Raw genomic sequence first — 19,919 nt, 5'->3', positions numbered from 1 at the left:
TCAAGGTAATTAAGATATCTTTATTTAAGATGAGATTGCTATAAAGCTAAGAATTAATGAAGTGCCTATAAATTTAAGCCAGATATTTATATATTAATAACATTCATGTGACAAAGGTAACACTGTACATTAATTGTACTGGAAAATTTTTCAATGACACTAAATCATATTATAAGTTATATAGTTACATATATAAAATCATATTAATTATACTTAAAAATAATAAATAAAATTTTAAGAAATGACATTCCTATGGAGGTTGGGCAGTTAGCTTTTCTAAGTTCAGGAGCAGCAGCTGTCCATTTGGATCCAAATGACTGTCTATTGCCATTTCTGTTAAAATCAAAAAAGGAAGAGGTAAGTGTATTTTTGTCCCAGGTGCTTCTTGAGTTAACCGGGATCATGAATCCAATGTGATCTGCTAATGTGCCATCACCATGATCAGCTCTACCTGCTTCCTTATCCCATGCCATCTTTGTGCATCCCCCAGTTTCTTCGCAGAGGGGCATGGTTCAGTTTATCTTCTGTTACATTATAGAGAGGTAGAGGTTTTTATCCCGAAGATTATTAACTCATCATAAACATGTTTAAAAACCAGAAAGATACTATGTTAAGCAGAGATGATACCATTATCAGATGAAGAAACACAGGTGAAGAAACACAGTCAATGAGGTTAAGTGACCTGCCCACAGTTACATTACGAATCATTAATAGAACTAGGACTGTAAACAGGGTCTTCTGAAACCTACATCACACTGTAGATATTGTTCTCAACTTAGGTATCATGTTTCAAAAATAGTACAAAATTTTAATTTAGAGTATGTCTGCTGGCTCCATAGCTCAGGGGTGAGAGTGCTGGTCTTGTAGAATATGTCTGCTAATTCCCTACTCCTTACAGCATCCTCTAAGCGTTACACGAGAAAACTATATATAAGCATAAATACGCTTAAGAAGGAGAGCCACTTTGATGATGTTTGATACAGGTTTTGTAATGGGCATAAGTACTAAAGTTTAAGAAATCACTTATTCCAGCCTATATTTTTGAAATTATCCACAAATGAAGATTCTGTAACATTTCTTGGGGCGCCTGGGTGGCTCAGTCGTTAAGCATCTGCCTTTGGCTTGGGTCATAATTCTTGGGGTCCAGCCCCACATTGAGCTCCCTGTTTGGCAGGAAGCCTGCTTCTTCCTCTCCCACTCCTCCTACTTATGTTCCCTCTCTCACTGTGTCTCTCTCTGTCAAATAAATCTTTTTTTAAAGATTCTGTAACATTGGGACGCCTGGGTGGCTCAGTTGGTTAAGCAGCTGCCTTCGGCTCAGGTCATGATCCCAGCATCCTGGGATCGAGTCCCACATCGGGCTCCTTGCTCAGCAGGGAGCCTGCTTCTCCCTTTCCCTCTGCCTCTGCCTGCCATTCTGTCTGCCTGTGCTCGCTCTCTCCCCCTCTCTCTCTCTGATAAATAAATAAAATCTTTAAAAAAAAAAAGATTCTGTAACATTTCTTGATAGTAATCACCCTAACAATCTTTTTTAAAAAGATTTTATTTATTTGGGAGAGAGAGAGAGCATGAGAGGGGAGAGATCAGAGGGAGAAGCAGACTCTCTGCTGAGCAGGGAGCCCGATGTGGGACTCGACCCTGGAACTCTAGGATCATAATCTGAGCCCAAGGCAGTTGCTTAACCAACTGAGCCACGCGGGTGCCCTATACTGTACTTTTTATGACTACTGAGACTCTTGCTCTAGTTCAGGATTAATGTTTTAAAATGGACATGTAATTCATATAGCAAAAATTTCACCCTTACAAACTGTACACTTTGGTGTTTCTTAGTATATTCACAGGGTCGTGGAACCATCACTGATATTCAATTGCGGAACATTATCATAATCCCTAAAAGAAACTGTGTACCCATTAGCAGTCAGTCACCACTGCTGCCCCTTAACCCTCAAGTCTAGCCAGACAACTACCAATCTATTTCTGTCTCTCTGGATTTACCTATCCTGGACATTTCATATAAATGGGATAATAATATGTGGCTTTGAAGTTCATCCATGTTGTGGTACTCATATAAATCCTTCCTTCCTTTATTATGGGGGAAAAGTTTTCCTTTGTATGGGTAATACCACATTCTCTTTATCCATTCATCAGTTGATAGACATTTGGGTTTCCACTTTTTGGCTCTTATGAATGATGCTGATGCTGCTATGAATATTCGTGTGCAAATTTTTGTGTGGACAAAGGTTTTTAATTCTCTTGAGTATAAATTTCAGCATGGAATTGCTGGGTTATATAGTAACTCTACATTTAACCTTTTGATACATGGCCAGTTTTCCAACATGGCTGCACCATTTTACATTCTCACTAGCAGTGTAGAAGGGATCTAGTTTGTTTCTCCACATTTTTGTTAACACTTGTTATTGTATGTCTTTTTATTATGTCCATCCTAGTGGATGTGAAATGGTATCTTATTGTGATTTTGATTTGCATTTCCCTGATAGCTAATGATGTCAGGCATCCTTTTGTGTGCTTAGTGGCCATTTGTATGTCTTCTTTGGAGAAGTGTCCATCGCCTTTGCGTGTTTTTCAGTTGGGTTATTTATGTTTTTGTTACTGAGTTATAAGAGTTCTTTGTACATTCTAGTTTTTTACATGTAAGTCCCTGTCAGATATATGATTGGCAAATATTTTCACTCATTTTTATTTTCTTGCTGGTGTACTTTGATGTATATAAATTTTTAATTTTGATGAAAACAATTTATCTTATTTTTTTTGTTGCTTATGCTTTTAGTATTATATCTAAGAAACCATTGCCTAATCCAAGGTCATTTATGTTTTCTTCTAAGAGTTTTATGGTTTTATCTCTTACATTCAGGTCTTTGATCCATTTTGAGTTAGTGTAAGGTGGGGGCCCTTTCAGTTATTTTTCATGTGGATATCCTGTTGTCCCTGCTTTTGTTTTTTAGCAGGATAACCTTGAGATACCTACAGGATATCCAAGTAGGTGGGTCTTAAAATCTGGAACTCACATAAATAAGGGTAAAACTGTGGTATTGGGGGGTATCCAGAGAGATTGTTAAAAAGGGGGAATCAGTGAGGGAATAGAGGGGAGCCACCAGTGTCTAATCAGGTGAGCAGAAGGAGCCAGCAAAACAAGCTGGAAAAAAAATCAGACAGTAGAACCAGGAAAGAGTGATGTCCAGCTGACCTCTGGACACATCCACCTAGAAATCTCAAAAAGCAGCTCAAATTCAGCATTTCTAAAAATCACTCAGACTGAATCCAGTCCTGTTCTTTTCCCCCCAAGCTGGTTAATAGTTCCACAGTTCACAAAGTTGCCCAGTAATTTGAGTCATTTTAAGCTCTTTGCTTTCCTTAATCCCTCTACATTTAATTAGCCACCAGGTCTGATGAATTCAACCTTTATAATATTGTCAAAAATCCACTGGTTCTGCCCTAGTTTCTGCCCTTATTTCTGATTCAGTTGCTTTAGTAGTCTCATAAATGGTCTTTTATCTGCATTATAACTTCCCAACATATCAAAGATCTTAAGTTACTTTATTACTTCTCTTATTACTTACCATGTAATATTTCTTAAAATCAAATCCCTTTCCAACTTCTCTTTTTAAAAAACATGTATTGAAGTATAATACACATAAAATAAAATGCTTAAAATAGACTAATCTTAAGTATTTAAGTCAGTGAACTTCAACATGCATTTATCTGTGTAGTCATTAGTCAAATCAAAATATAGAACTGGGCGGGGGGCGGCGCCTGGGTGGCTCAGTGGGTTAAAGCCTCTGCCTTCAGCTCGGGTCATGATCTCAGGGTCCTGGGATCGAGCCCCGCATCGGGCTCTCTGCTCATCAGGAAGCCTCTTCCTCCTCTCTGTCTGCCTCCCTGTCTACTTGTGATTTCTGTCAAATAAATAAATAAAATCTTTAAAAATATATATAGAACTGGGGGCACCTGGATGATTCAGTCAGTTAAGCATCTGCCTTTGGCTCAGGTCATGATCTCAGGATCCTGGAATGGAGCCCTACAGAGGGCTTCCTGCTCAGCGGGGAGTTTGTTTCTCCCACCCCCCACCCCCCACTACTGCTTGCACGCTCTCTCTCAAATAAATAAATAAAAATCTTTAAAAAAAAATAAAAGGTAATAGAACATTCCCACCATGCCAGAAACTCCCTTCAGGCCCCTTTCCCAATCAACATCTACCCCAAGCTCTGTTCTGACTTCTGTGTTTTTAAGATTTTATTTATTTATTTGACAGAGACACAGTGAGAGAGGGGACACAAGCAGGGGGTGGTGGAAGAGGGAGAAGCAGGCTTCCCGCCGAGCAAGAAGCTTGATTCAGGGCTTGATCCCTGGGATCATGACCAGAGCCACCCAGAAGCCCCACCATAGATTAGTCTTGAACATCCAATAAATGTAATCATTTGGTATATTCTTTTGTCTCTGGTTCATCATTATGATGACGTTTTGTTCATCAGATCTGTGAGATTATGTTGTCTGTGGCAGAAGTTCATTTTTCTTGTTGCTGTGTAGTGTTTGAATATACCACAGTTTACTTGCTCATTCACCTGGTGATAGATGTTCAGGTTGTTTCCAGTTTGAGGCTCTTACAAATGACACTGCTATGAATTTTCTTGTGTATGTCTTTGGTGGATCTTTTTTTTTTTTGGTGGACCTTTGTACTTATTTTTAGTAATCAAGTAGAATTGATGAATCAGAGGGTGTAAGTGTCCTCTTTCAGCAGTTCCATTCATAACCTGTATTTCTACTTCGAGTACCATTGCAGTGAATTTCTATTCATTTTGTTTCCTTATCTAGTTCACCCCCCTTGGCTGCAGAAACTAAGTCTCAGAGATAGGAAGCTCACACATTCAAGGTCACAGACTCCAAATTCCCCCCATTTCCCATGATTTTTCCAAAATAATTGCTAGTGACTTGGGAAAGACATCTACTCTTAAGTATGTAGGTTAGCTGTTAATGAGTACAGCTGATTTGGAAAAAAAATCTGATTTTTGAAGCACTTAACTTTATCTTCTCAGTTTTACCTAATCTTGCACTATTTCTTTAGTCTTTAAAGCATCTAATCTCAATTCATAGTGCTACAAAATAATACTGTATTGTCAATGATTATAAAATTCTGATTATTCAGTGCTTAAGTATTTTAAAATCTTCCCAGAGTAGCTTTGATTTTTTTTAATTTTCTTGCTGCGTACCTTTTTCTTCTTAACTGTACTTTTTTTAAAAGATTTTATTTATTTATTTGATAGATCACAAGTAGGCAGATAGGCAGACAGAGAAGTGGGGGAGGCAGGCTTCCTGCTGAGCAGAGAGCCCGATGCGGGGCTCGATCCCAGGACCCTGAGATCATGACCCGAGCTGAAGGCAGAGGCTTTAACCCCTGGGCCACCCAGGCGCCCCTTCTTAACTGTACTTCGCTGTTGAGTTGTGTTAATGAAAATAATTGTTTAAACTCTGGGTTCTTTTTCCTCACCAATTTTTATTTCAGATGATGCCATCTTCCAAAATCCTATGTTACAAGAGGCTCTACGAATGGGATTCAATTTCAAGGACATTAAGAAAATAATGGAGGAAAAAATTCAGACATCTGGGAGCAACTATACATCACTTGAGATTCTCGTTTCAGATTTAGTGAGTGCTCAGAAAGACAATACACAAGATGAGTCAAGCCAAACTTCATTACAAAAAGGTATGCATGGCTGTTTTTATTTTTAAAAAGCAAGAAACACCTAATAGTACTTCATTATGGATCGTATCTTATATGACTGTAACCCATTCATTTTTTTCCTTCTCACATCCCCCCTGGGATAAACAATTTCTTTCTTTTTTTTTTAAAGATTTTATTTATTTTATTTGACAGAGAGATCACAAGTAGGCAGAGAGGCAGGCAGAGACAGAGGGGAAAGCAGGCTCCCCACGGAGCAGAGAGCCCAATGCGGGGCTTGATACCAGGACACCGAGATCATGACCTGAGCCGAAGGCAGAGGCTTAATCCACTGAGCCACCCAGGTGCCCCGGATAAACAATTTCTTTTAAAAAACGTTCTGTTGGGGCGCCTGGGTGGCTCAGTGGGTTAAAGCCTCTGCTTTCCGCTCAGGTCATGATCCCAGGGTCCTGGGTTCGAGCCCCGCATCGGGCTCCCTGCTCAGCAGGGAGCCTGCTTCCTCCTCTCTCCTCTCTCTCTGCCTGCCTCTCTGCCTACTTGTGATCTCTGTCTGTCAAATAAATAAATAAAATCTTTAAAAAATTTTTTAAAGAAAACCGTTCTGTTATGGGCACCTGGGTGGCTCTCGGTTGGGCTTCTGCCTCCAGCCCAGGTCATGATCCCAGAATCCTGGTATCAAGCCCCCATGGGGCCCTCTGCTCGGCTGGGAACCAGCTTCTCCTCCCCCTCTGTCTCCAGTTCTGCCTACTTGTGCTCACTCTATCAAATAAATAAATAAAATCTTTTTAAAAAAACCTTCTGCTAATAAAAAATTCAAAAAAAGTCAAAATTGGAGAAAACAGTACAGTGAACCTTCATGTACCCATAAATCAGATACAGTAATCATCATCAGTTTTCCAATCTTGCTTCATTTTTTTCCCCCAACATTTTTTGCTGTGGTATTTCAAAGAAAATTCCAGGTATCACATATATCATTCACCTATAAATACTTTAATATATACGTAACAGATAAAGATTTTTTTAACTTAATGCTGTCCTGTTAAGCAGTAACTTAAACTATGCTCAGAGTGCTCTAACAGAATACCATAGACTTAAAACAACAGATACTTATTTCTCACATTTCTGGGGGTCAGGAAGTCCAGGATCAAGGTGCTGGCATATTTGGTTCCTGATGAGGACGCTCTTCCAGGCTTGCAGATGGCGGTTTTTTCTCTGTAAAGGCAGAGCACTCTGGTCTCTTTTCCTCTTATAAATACACTGATTCCATGGAACATCTGGCTGGCTTAGTAGAGCATGCAACTCTTGATCGTGGGATTGTGAGTTGGAGCTCCACATTATGTGTAGAGATTACTTAAAAATAAGGACTTTAGGGCGCCTGGGTGGCTCAGTGGGTTAAGCCGCTGCCTTCGGCTCAGGTCATGATCTCAGGGTCCTGGGATCGAGGCCCGCATCGGGCTCTCTGCTCAGCAGGGAGCCTGCTTCCTCCTCTCTCTCTCTCTCTGCCTGCCTCTCTGCCTACTTGTGATCTCTCTTTGTCAAATAAATAAATAAAATCTTTAAAAAAAATAAGGTCTTTAAAATGAATGAAAATAAAAATACATACATATGTATATACATACATACATAATAAAGTGAAGGAAAGAAATAAAAGAAAAAAAGATACCGATTCCATAATTAGCAGGTCCCACCCTTATGACCTCATCTGAATTTAATTACCTGCCTCCCAGGGGCCTGTCTGTGAGTCCCATCACATTGGGTGTTTAGGGCTTCGACATAGGAATTTTTGAGTGGATACATTTATTCCATAACATACGGTTACCACACTTAACAAAATTATCAGTAATTCCATAATATCATTTGAATATCAGTTGGTTTTAATTTTTTCCATTGTCTTGAAACATTCGTAACAGTTGATTTGTCCGAATTGGTATTCAAGTAAGATCCACTAGTTTAGTAATTTTATTTTATTTTTGTAATGATTTACCTATTTATGTTAGAGATAGTGCTGGGGGAGGGGATAGAGGGAGAGGGAAAAAGAGAATCTCAAGCAGATTCCTCACTGAGCTTGGAACCTTTGCAGAGCTTGAGCCCATGACCCTGGGATCATGACCTGAGCCATAATCAAGGGTTGGATGCTGGGGTGCCTAGGTACTTCAGTTGGTTAAGCATCCAACTCTTTGTTTCAACTCAGGTCATGATCTCATGGGTTGTGGGATCAGGCTCCATGCTGGGTGGGGAGTCCACTTGAGGATTCTCTCCCTCTGCCTTTCCCCCTTCTGTCTCTCTCTAAAATAAATCTTTTTAAAAAAAGAAAAAAAGGGATGGACACTTAACTGACTGAGCCACCCAGGCATGCCTAATTTATTTATGTAGGTGTGGGTTTAGATAAAGAATAATGAAGGCTTTTATGATCATGTGTGGAATCTGTACGTTTTGTAATTAAAATGGATTTAGAGTGTTCTGCAGCTTTTCATGCAATGTAAACCTGTAAACACACCATATTACTAAATAGAGCTTGAATGAGTGGCACCCTGGAACTGTAAATCATATATGGAAATTGTATTAAACTTTTTTTTTAAATAGACTCCACGCCCAACCCAGGGCTTGGACTCAGAACCCTGAGATCAAGAGTCAAATGCTCTGTTGACTGAGCCAGCCAGGTGCCCCTAAAAATTGCATTAAATAATGTGCAAGGGAAGCATATAAACTCCTTTTAGGAACAAGAGGTGTAAGAGCCTATTCAGCCAGAGCAGCCCCATCCCGGTTGAACTGCCATTTTGTTGTTTATGCAGTAAAAGGTAAAAAATGTAAGTTCCTGGGGTGCCTGAGTGGCTCAGTGGGTTAAAGCCTCTGCCTTCGGCTCAGGTCATGATCCCAGGGTCCTGGGATCGAGCCCCGCATGGGGCTCTCTGCTCAGCAGCGAGCCTGCTTCCCCCTCTCTCTCTGCCTCTCTCTCTGCCTGTCTCTCTGCCTACTTTTGATCTCTGTCTGACAAATAAATAAATAAAATCTTTAAAAAATATATAAGTTCCTTCTTTGAGGATAAACGCAACTCGGGGTACCTGGGTGGTTCAGTGGGTTAAACCTCTGTCTTCAGCTCAGGTCATGATCTCAGGTTCCTGGGATCGAGCCCTGCATCAGGCTCTCTGCCCAGCAGGGAGCCTGCATTCCACCCCCCCACCGCCCCAACCCTGTCTCTCTCTGCCTACTTGTGATCTCTGTCAAATAAATAAATAAAATCTTTTTTTAAAAAAAGGATGAAAGCAACTCTTTGATGTTTGCTTGGCAAACTATGAGTACATTTCAAACTATGAATAATTTTGGGTACTGAGGTACGTTGTTTTTTTTTTTCCAATTTATTTATTTTCAGAAAAACAGTATTCATTATTTTTTCACCACACCCAGTGCTCCATGCAAGCCGTGCCCTCTATAATACCCACCACCTGGTACCCCAACCTCCCACCCCCCCGCCACTTCAAACCGTTGTTATAGTCATTATTCTTTGAGCTCTTGACCACCTCTCACAAAGGTTGAAAATTCTCCCAGTGCTAATAAATCTAAAAGTTTACTTTTTTTTTTTTTTTTACATTAAAGACCCTTTTGGAACTCCTGACTGGCCCAGTCAGAAGAGCTGGTGACTCTTAATCTCGGGGTTATGAGTTCAAGCTCCACATTGAGTGTAGGGTTTACTTAAAAAAAATAAAAATTAAAATATGAATACACCCTTTTGATCTTTAAGTTAATTCCAGTGCTTCTAAAACATTATTCAGATAATTAATTGGTCACAAAACAGAATAATAGTGATTTTTTAAGTTACATCTGTTGATAAAAAACATTCAACAGAAAGCATACTGTTCTTTTCCTAAATAGGCATTCATTTAAAACCTGTAATAGGGGCGCCTGGGTGGCTCAGTTGGTTAAGTAACTGCCTTCGGCTCAGGTCATGATCCTGGAGTCCAGGGATCAACTACTGCATTGGGCTCCCTGCTTGGTGGGGAGTCTGCTTCTCTCACTGACCTTCTCTCCTCTTCTGTTCTCTCTCTCACTCTCTCTCAAATAAATAAATAAAGCCTTAAAAAAAAATAAAACCGGTAATAGCTTCACTTATCCTGGCAGTGGTAAAATGAACCACTGACTTGGTCATTTTTCTACTACAATAGAAATACAAGTGACCGTATCATTTTTCTCTGTATCTAAACCACAACTCAAGTTTGACAATAAGGTGTTTTTATACCTAAAGGTATTGTCAGCAACAGGATGATTTAGTGGGTTGCAATAGGAAGAGAACAAGGGGCAGAGTACTTTAGGGAGTGTCTGTTTTCTATCCAACAGGAGTTGATGGGCATTCTTGTTACCAGAGAGCCTACAAACTAGGATGGTGTGGGAAGGAAGGCCTGAGCAAATGGCAGCCTTCAGAAGCAGGAGTTGGAATTCATCAGTTGTCTCCTTGGTCTCATTAAATTGAGAGGGAGGTTAACTGATACAGGCTATCTTCTCACACCAGAGCTACTGCCTATTCCTCTTACCAAGGGCTGATGAGTAAAGACTGGCACTAAGACTCTTCTTAATTCTATCCAGAAGAGAAGATGGGCCTAACTGAGGTAAAGTGGGTAGAAGTTATTAGAAAAACTACACTCTTACTGTTGCTGAGAAATCCTAGATTCAGTACTAACTTTATCCCAATGGCTATGTGACAGAGAATAGCCCAGTAAATGATCTTCTAAAAATAGTATCTGATAGTGTATTCATTTCTTTTTAAAGGTTACATAGTGTGCTGGGGCACCTGGGTAGCCCAGTCGGTTAAGCATCTGACTCTTGATTTCAGCTCAGGGTCGATCAAACTCAGGATTGTGGGATTGAGCCCCTCATTGGGTTCTGTGCTCAGTGGCCAGTCTGCTTGAGATTCTCTCTCCCTCTCCCCTCTCTCCCACTCATGTGGTCACTCTCAAATAATTTTTTTAAAAGTTGGGGATACCTAGGTGGCTCGGGTGGTTAAGCGTATGCCTTCAGCTCAGGTGATGATCTCCGGGTCATGGGATCTAGTCCCACATTGGGCTCCTAGTTTAGCAGGGGAGTCTGCCTCCCCCACCCCAACTCTAGCTTTCTCTCTGTCTCTCAAATGAATAAATAAAATCTTTTAAAAAAAGATGGGTTGCCTGGGTAGCACAGGTGGTTAAGCATCTGACTCTTGATTTTGGCTCAGGTTATGGCTCAGGGTCATGGGATTGAGCCCAGCATCAGGCTCTGTGCTCAGTGCGGAGTCTTCCTGTCCCTCTCCCTCTGTTCCTCCACCTGCTTATGTACTCTCTATCTCTTTCTCAAATAAATAAATTAAATACTAAAGAAAGGAAAGACAGTGTAAGGGGAAAGGTACCATAGTAAAGGATGTAGAATCCAATAGTTACCCGAAGATTTGAGTGAAATAAAATTGTCAGAGGTAAACTATTAGTCTCAGGAGGTGAAATCTATGGCCAGAACCTCACCATGTCAAGTAAGTTGCTGTACATAAGGCTGAAATAAGGTAGGAAAAATCAATAACAGTGTTTGGTAGGCCTGGCATTTCATTCCACTGTGCTCTGTAAAACAGAATCACAAATCATCAGAACCAAAATGAACCTGAAAGATCTTATAAAAACTTTCATTACTTAGGGGCGCCTGGGTGGTTCAGTGGGTTAAAGCCCCTAACTTCAGCTCAGGTCATGATCTCCGGTCCTGGGATCAAGCCCCGCATTGGGCTCTCTGCTCAGCAGGGAGCCTGCTTCCTCCTCTCTCTCTCTCTCTGCCTGCCTCTCTACCTGCTTGTGATCTCTCTCTCTCTCTGTCAAATAAATAAATAAATTCTTTTTAAAAAAAACTTTCATTGGGCGCCTGGGTGGCTCAGTGGGTTAGGCCGCTGCCTTCGGCTCAGGTCATGATCTCGGGGTCCTGGGATCGAGTCCCGCATCGGGCTCTCTGCTCAGCAGGGAGCCTGCTTCCTCCTCTCTCTCTCTGCCTGCCTCTCTGCCTACTTGTGATCTCTCTCTGTCAAATAAATAATAAATAAAATCTAAAAAAAAAAAACTTTCATTACTTCAGTAAGAAAACTGAAGTATAGATGTGGTGTTGGTAAAGATCACTCAGCGAGTGGAGAATAAAAATCAGTTTTCCTGACAGGTGGTCCAGTGTTCCTCTTAAAAAAAAATGTTTAAAATTTTTAAACATTCAAGTTCATTAGTGTTAAGTACATTCACAGTTGTACAGCCAGTCTCCACAACTCTTTTTATCTAAACAACTGAAACTGTCCCCATTAAACAACACATCCTTATTCCCCCTCCCCCAGCCCAGTAATTGACATTGTGCTTTCTGTCTCCATTAAACTTGACTCTTCTAGGTCCAGTGTTCATTTTTACTCATTGGAGCATCACATCTAAAAGTCATGGGTAAATTTCTTTTTTTTTTAAAGATCATATTTACTTATTTGACAGATCACAAGTAGGCAGAGATAGAGGGAGAAGCAGGCTCCCTGCTGAGCAGAGAGAGTCTGATGCGGGGCTCCATCGCAGGATGCTAAGAGGCTTAACCCACTGAGCCACCCAGGTGCCCCCATGTGTAAATTTTTTAATTATTTTCCTCCTTATGGGGCTTCATGAGTATGTACTTGATTCTAACTTTCTTGGTTAAATGCTTTCATATGAGACAAATCAGTGCAGAGTGCCATCTCTTTACTTCCATTGTTACTTGCACCCCAGCTGCCTTTTCCCTGTCTGTGTACCTAGTCTTATTCCCCACTCCACCCCCAGTCCCCTAAATCCGTCTTGTGAACTCATCCTTCAAGGTTCCACTTAGAGGTCATTCTTTGAAGCTTTCCCCAGTACCCACATTAGAGTCCGGAGCTCCCTCTTTATATGTGCTGCTATGAGAGCATTTGTAACATTGTTTTAGAATGGTTTTCCTTTTCTGTCCAACACCTCAGACGAAGCTTCTTGAGGACAGGTGCTTTATCTTTTCTCCGGTGCAGTCCCTGTTTGAGCTTACAGGAGCTTACAGTTTTGATTATGCCCATGAGGTTGCTTTTTAAGAAGAAAGATTAAATAATACTTCCTCTCCACCCTGGTCAGGCATACCTTTCCAAAGCACAAATCTCCTCCTATCTCTCTCCCGGTTAATACCCTTTACTGGCCCCCAGGGCCCTTAGGATCAAGTCCAAACTCCTTTAGGTGGGTTCCCAAGTCTTCATGGTGGGACATCTGCTGATCTTCTGTAGCCTCAAGTCATGCTGTGTCTCTCCCCAAGGCTTATCCGTGTACTTGTAGTCCTGGTTCTGTCTCTCCCCTCGGAGCCTGCCTGTACTGTTTCCTCTGCCCAGAACACTCTTCTCCCACTGCCTCTGTCCCCCAGGGTCCCCCCTCCATCTTTCCTAGTTAACTCCTCCTCCTCCTCTAGGACCCAGTTTAACTATAATTTCTTCGAAGTGGCCTTCTGTTTATGTGTACATGCACATTTACACCTTTCCTGTGTTCTTTATAACATACTGCAATTACCCTTATCATTACCTTCTATTATAATTTCCTGTCTACTTGTGTTTCTCACTAGTTTATGAATGATTAGGGGCCTAGGGCCTTTGTATTTGCTAGTTGTTGTATCTCAAGTTCCTAGAACCTAGTTAAGTGTTCAGTAAATATTTGTTGAACAAAACTCAACCACTGTTTCTCAAACTTGTTTTCAAACAGTGTTCTGGGGCACCTGGGTGTCTCAGTGGGTTAAGCCTCTGCCTTTGGCTCAGGTCATGATCTCAGGGTGTAGCATCAAGCCTGAAATCGCATTGGGCTCTCTGCTCAGCGGGGAGCCTGCTTCCCTGGAGCTCTCTGCCCGCCTCTCTGCCTGCTTGTGACCTGTCAAATAAATAAATAAATAAATATCTTAAAAAAAAAAAAAACAGTGTTCCCCAGGATGTTAAAGGGGATGCCATGGAAAGGGAGCAAAAATTTTAAAAAAAAGGAACTCTGTAGTTAAATGTGACTTTTTTTTTTTTAAAGATTTTATTTATTTATTTGACAGAGAGAGAGAGAGAGATCACAAGTAGGCAGAGAGGCAGGCAGAGAGAGAGAGGGGGAAGCAGGCTCCCTGCTGAGCAGAGAGCCCGATGCGGGGCTCGATCCCAGGAACCTGAGATCATGACCCGAGCCAAAGGCAGAGGCTTAACCGACTGAGCCACACAGGCGCCCCTAAATGTGACTTTCTAAGAGGGTATATGTACTGTACTGTACTTACAGGGGATATGAGGGGATATGACCTGTACTTCATAGCATTGGTTCCCAAGCCAGTGTGTGTAATCCCAGAAATAATTGTTGTTGTTGTTGTATAAAACCATATCTTCTTTATTTTGCATATTTTAATTTTGGAACAACAACAAAAATACCCAGAAAGTTTAGATTTAGTAAATGGGGCATAGCAGTCGATCATTTTAAAAAATGCCCAAGTGCGCCCAAGTTGCTCAGTTAAGCATCCAACTCTTGGTTTTGACTCAGATCATGATCTCATGGGTCCTGTGATGGAGCCCCAGAGTGGCTCCCCACTCAGTGGGGAGTCTGAAGATTCTCTCCTGCTGCCCCTCCCCCACTTTCAGGAATAGATAAATAAATCTTATTTTAAAATGCCCCAAGTGATTCTCACGTGAGGCCACATTTGGAAACCACTGGTCTACAAAGATTGTTAAAATATGTAATGCCTTTAGAATAGTGCCTGGCACGTAATAATAAGTGCTATGTTACTATTAACTGCTGCCATTGTTGGTTGTTGTCATTATAGTTATATTTTTTTTAAAGTAGACTCCACGTGCAGTGTGGAGCCCAGCACAGGGCTTGAATTCACAACCATGAGATTGAGATCTGAGCTGAGATCAAGAGTGGGACACTTAACCAGTTGAGCCACCCAAGTACCCCTGTCATTATTGTTTTGTTTGACCATGAAACACATTTTTGTAATGTATTTGTTAACACCTCAAAACCTAGTTTGGGAAAGGCTGAATTAAACAAGTACTTTAGTGCCACCTATATGCTGATGTTACCCAAATCTCTTTTTCTAGCCCTAACTTCTGATCTCAAGACATGGCTGTCCAATGACATTTATATACAGATGCCCTGCAGACACCTCAAAAACAACTTGAAAAATGCCAAACCAATATTTCCTTTTGGCATCACCAACCCCTTGTAGCCACACTAGAAATCTTAAAATCAACTCTGGTTCCTCTTTTTCCTTATCCCTCACATGTAGTCAGTCCCCAAATCCTAGTAGTCCCACTTCAAAAGTGTCCCTCACATCCATCCCTCCATTTCTGGAGTAAGTCATGCCCTTTCCGTACGTCACTCCATTTTACCTAACCCTGGCTTCTCCGCCTGGCAAGTTGTTGGCCATGTTTAAATGTCACTCCACCTCTTCCCCCGTCCCCCACACCCTGCAGCTGCCAACCTGAGAAGCTTTTCCCACCTCATCTGAACAGAAGAACTGGTTCTCTCATCTCATCCCTGAGCCCTTGGTACATAACGTTATTATAGCACTTACCACTTTGTACTTTGTGCTTCCCTCCATAGCCTCAGCTCACGTCCTTCTCTAGCCTGCGAACTGCTTGAGAGCAGGCTTCGTGTGTGAGCTGTCCTGTCTCCCGGCCCTTGCCTAGCACCTGGCACACAGTAGGGGTTCACATTGTTTCAGTACATTTCAACAACTAAGAAAGTAAAAATTAACACATTTCTTTTCTCTTTGTGCAGAGATCAGTGCTGAAGAGCAGCTAAGGCTCCTGCAAGAGGAAAAGCTTTGCAAAATCTGTATGGATAGAAATATTGCTGTGGTTTTCATTCCTTGTGGACATCTGGTCACTTGTAAACAATGTGCTGAAGCAGTTGACAAATGTCCCATGTGCTACACAGTCATTACTTTCAAGCAAAAAATTTTTATGTCTTAATCTAACTGTACAGTTAGGCGCATTATGTTCTTGTCATTACCCTGATTGAGTGTGTGATGTGAACTGACTTTAAGTAATCAGCATTGAATGCCATTAGCATTTGCTGCCAAGTAGACAAAATGTAAACTACAGTGTTCTAGTTCATAATCTAAAATTTGAATTTCTGGATTTGGGGGAATATTAGATATATTGTATATCCTTTTTTTTACTCTTATTTAATTGAAATCTAGACTAAGAAGCATCATACTGTATAACTGATCACAATGTGTATTTGTAGTACACTAACTTAGTTTCTAAGTGTAAGTGAATTAATCAGCTGAATTTTTCATTCTTTTCATAGAGGCTTAACAAATGGAGCATTCTTTGTAAACGTGGAGATTAGAGTTAATCTCCCCAATCACATAATTTGTTTTGTGTGAAAAGGAATGAACTGTTCCACACTGGTGGAAAGATAGAGATTATTTTTAGATGTTTGTCTTTGTGTTTTAGTATTTTGTCCATTCTGTTTTAAAATTAGACACACGTGCTTGGATGGGTGATTGTAAAAAATTATTTTGCCATTGTTAAAAGGGTATTTAAGGATAGAATACCATCTAGCCAACATGTACTGACATGGAAAGATGTCAAAGATATATTAAGTGTAGGCTGAAGTGGCAAAACACTGTGTATAGAATGAGTCAGATGAAGGTGTGTGTGTTTTGTATATGTATAGAACAAAAGATTTGGATCGATAAAGCACCAAACTGTTAAGTGTGGTTTCTCTTGGTGGGGGGAGGGTAGGGCCCGGGGGTGGGGGGTGGGTTGCAGGGGCCTTTCACTTTCTACTTTTTTCATTTTGTTCTGTTTGGATTTTTGTAAGTATGTATTAATTTTGTAATCAGAATTTTTAGAAAGTATTTTACTGATTTAAAGGCTTAGGCATGTTCAAACGCCTGCAAAACTACTTATTGCTCAGCTTTAGTTTTTCTAATCCAAGAAGGCAGAGCAGTTAACCTTTTTGGTGCCAATGTGAAATTTAAATGTTTTTTTGTTTTTCCTGCTTTTGTGGATGAAAAATATTTCTGAGTGGTAGTTTTCTGACAGGTAGACCATGTCTTCTCTTGTTTCAAAATAAATATTCCTGATTTTGTAAAATGAAATATAAAATATGTCTCAGATCTTCCAATTAATTAGTAAGGATTCATCCTTAATCCTTGCTAGTTTAAGCCTGCCTAAGTCACTTTACTAAAAGATCTTTGTTAACCCAGTATTTTAAACATCTGTCAGCTTATGTAGGAAAAAGTAGAAGCATGTTTGTACACTGCTTGTAGTTATAGTGACAGCTTTCCATGTTGAGATTCTCATATCATCTTGTATCTTAAAGTTTCATGTGCGTTTTTACTGTTTGGATAATTAAGATGTATATAGGACAAAATGTCAAGTCTTTACCTAAATTGTTTTGTTTCCTTGACTAGTAATAGTAGTAGGTACTTCTGAAATAAATGTTCTCTCAAGATCCTTAAAATCTCTTGGAAATTACAAAATATTGACAAGAAAATGAGAATACTTGTTTAAATATTAAAAAGAAAATAAAACTTCAATAAGAGTCAATAGAGATTAAAAAATAGAAGTTTAAAAGTGCTTCATACAACATCCAGGGTTTGCTTAAAAGATTCTTAAACCAACCTGTCAGTAGAGGTGAGTGAGGCATTTTACTGCAGAGAAACATTTGAAGGTGAAACTTAAAAATCCTATTTTCATTGTATTTTCTATGAGAAAGAATATTGTCATGTTCTCCTCACCTCTGTGGATGACTTTTTTTAAGTGACAGTCATTTAAAGCATTGCGAATTTAAATGAGAACTTTTCAAATTAAATAATGACCTCCCTGGTTGGGGGGGATGTCTTGTTTTATGGTGTAAACTCTCAGTTCTTTACCTTTGCACTTCCACTTAGGTTTAGTTAAATGTTCACTAAGTTAACTTTTACTTATATAGTCTATGCTTTGAATTTAAATTACAAGGGGAGAAAAGTGTTAAAGGCTCTTAAATGTGTTTTCCAGAACATGTCAGCTCCAAGTCAGGTAGTTAATTCAATCTAGTTGTTGGCCAGGGACTGAATTATTTTAACATAAGGCTTTTCCTGTTCTGGGAGCCTCAGTTCATTAAAACTCTTCTTTTAAAACTTGAATGTTTAGAGTTAAGAAAGACCTTTTTTCTCCCCATGAGTTGTGAAATGTAATGCATAAAGCTGATGTGGATAACAAGTTTATTTTAAGAATTGTTTAGAAATGCTGTTGCTTCAGGTTCTGAAATCACTCAGCACTCCAACTTCTAATCACATTTTTTTTTAAGACTTACCAGTGTTTGTCTGTGTTCTCACTATAAAAAGCACTGGATCCTTTCCATCTAGTTGTGCAAAAAATGATTACTTGCAAGGTCAAAATATAACCAGATCCAAATCTGCGCCTCCCCCTTTCCCAAAATAGTTCTTCGTATCTACATGTAGACATTCCTTTTCTGTTAGAAAGTTCACTTTAAAGATTTCCAAGTCACCACCTATTTTACTACATTTTAGTCATGTGAAGAGTCAGGTTGTTTGGTAATAAGTAGTTCTCTCTATTCATAATAATTTGGTGTGCCGGTCAAAAGCCTTGTTTTAATTTTTGAAAAATGGGTTTCATGTTTATAAAGTACTAAACTCCAGTTTATTAATTAACGGCTTTGTATTGCCTTTCCTGCTAGGTTTGGGTTTCTTGGGGTTTTTTTCCCCCCTTTGGTTAAGGGCTAAGATGGGGTAGGGTGTGTGTGATGGGTGTATATAATGGGATTTGGCCCTGCCTAACTATGATCTTTTGTTTTTGTGGTTACATTATTTAAATTTTGGTAGGCTTTTTTTTTCTGTTTTCATTTGAGTGGATAAAACTGGTATTTTGAACTCTGAATGGAGACTACCACCACAGCATTAGGTGCGTGTATTGTACTCTTTAGGCCCAAATCATTGTTTTATTTCCCGATTCCCCAGGGGTAGAGTATGAGGGGAAAGGGTGGAGGAGTGGGACAAATGGGGTAGGTTTTTCGCTTCCACTAGAGAAATAAGAAAACAGGAGGGGATTGTTGACAGTTGTAGTTATTTTTAGCCAAGTTTGCTTTTAAAAAGAGAGCTATTTATCTCTGAAATAAGAATAATAACTGTCTTATAAAATCAGGAGAGTTCAGGAAGACCCTGGGTGTCAGATACTTGCTACAAATGTTCATTCCCTTCCCAGCACACTCTCTAACCCTTCAGGGGTTTGCCTTGACTCGGGAAATTTGGGCTAAGACTTAGATGATAACTCTTTCGGTGACTCTTACTCATCTTTTTTTGGCAGCTCTCATAGTTAAGATGTAAATTATAATAAATAGGTCAGGTCCTTAAAAATATTTAAGTTCCTCTTTTAAAAACTTAACTATTTTTATTGAATTCAGTGAGTTTTCCTAATAGAAACAATTGGCTTATTCCTACTTTCATCATCAGTGTCAATTTGACTCTTACTCACTTAGCACAATGTGAATTTCACTAGTGGCATACTAGAATCCTAGAGTGTCGGAGCTAGAAGTGACCTTAGAGGAGTATCTGATTCTTCCCCCTCATTTTACAGGTGAGACAACTGAGGCTCACAGGTGAATGATTTATTCAAAGCTATCTAGCTAATTAGTGGCAGCCCAGACTGACACATGGTTTGAAGGTGAAAAACTTCAAGTTACCTCTCCTGGGAGGTCTCAAATGTTTATTTTTTCAACTAGTCTTTCTTTTATAACATAACTTTCACTACATATTAAATGACACTTTATGACTAATACAGTAGGACAATCTTAAATACATATATCTTCAAATTGTACAATACTACGTTAATGTTTTGGGTGGTAAGATTCTATTTTGAAGACTGATATTTGCAGATATGCATAGAGATTTTTTTTGGCATTTCCTACATTCTTATTGTGTATCATTAATGCAACATTTAAAATTACTATATAAGTATATTTTGTCATTTTCCCTGTATTTACTAACAAATACGCGTTTTTCGATTTGATGTAATAAAGGCTTTAACGTACTTTTGGTTAGAAGATTTTGCATTTTTTTCATTACTGTTAATATTTAATCTGACAGAATGACGAATTCTTATGTCATTGTATTAGTGCTGTGAATAATCGTGAAATGTTTTCAGATAGAGTGCTATATTTGTGAATATAATTTTATGACTTTTTTCATTTAGTAGAAACCTTTCCATCAATATGGAATACAAAGAAAATAGCTTTCCACTGTA

At 39.6% G+C, this 19,919-nt stretch overlaps 1 protein-coding gene across 1 annotated transcript in view; it reads left to right on the top strand.

The window, feature by feature from the left end:
- Positions 1 to 16,373, top strand: part of LOC122896474 (X-linked inhibitor of apoptosis) — a 57,854-nt gene extending 41,481 nt beyond the window's left edge. The window contains exons 7-8 of the mRNA XM_044234676.1: positions 5,519 to 5,719; positions 15,442 to 16,373. Coding sequence (XP_044090611.1) covers positions 5,519 to 5,719; positions 15,442 to 15,635 — 395 coding nt within the window. The 3' untranslated portion in view covers positions 15,636 to 16,373. The remainder of the gene's footprint in view (positions 1 to 5,518; positions 5,720 to 15,441) is intronic.
- The last annotated feature ends 3,546 nt before the right edge of the window (positions 16,374 to 19,919 follow it).

This window comes from Neovison vison, chromosome X (genome assembly GCF_020171115.1).
Source record: "Neovison vison isolate M4711 chromosome X, ASM_NN_V1, whole genome shotgun sequence".
Taxonomy (NCBI): domain Eukaryota; kingdom Metazoa; phylum Chordata; class Mammalia; order Carnivora; family Mustelidae; genus Neogale; species Neogale vison.
The sequence above is the reverse complement of the archived record's forward strand: the minus strand, read 5'-3'. Positions and strand labels throughout refer to the sequence as shown.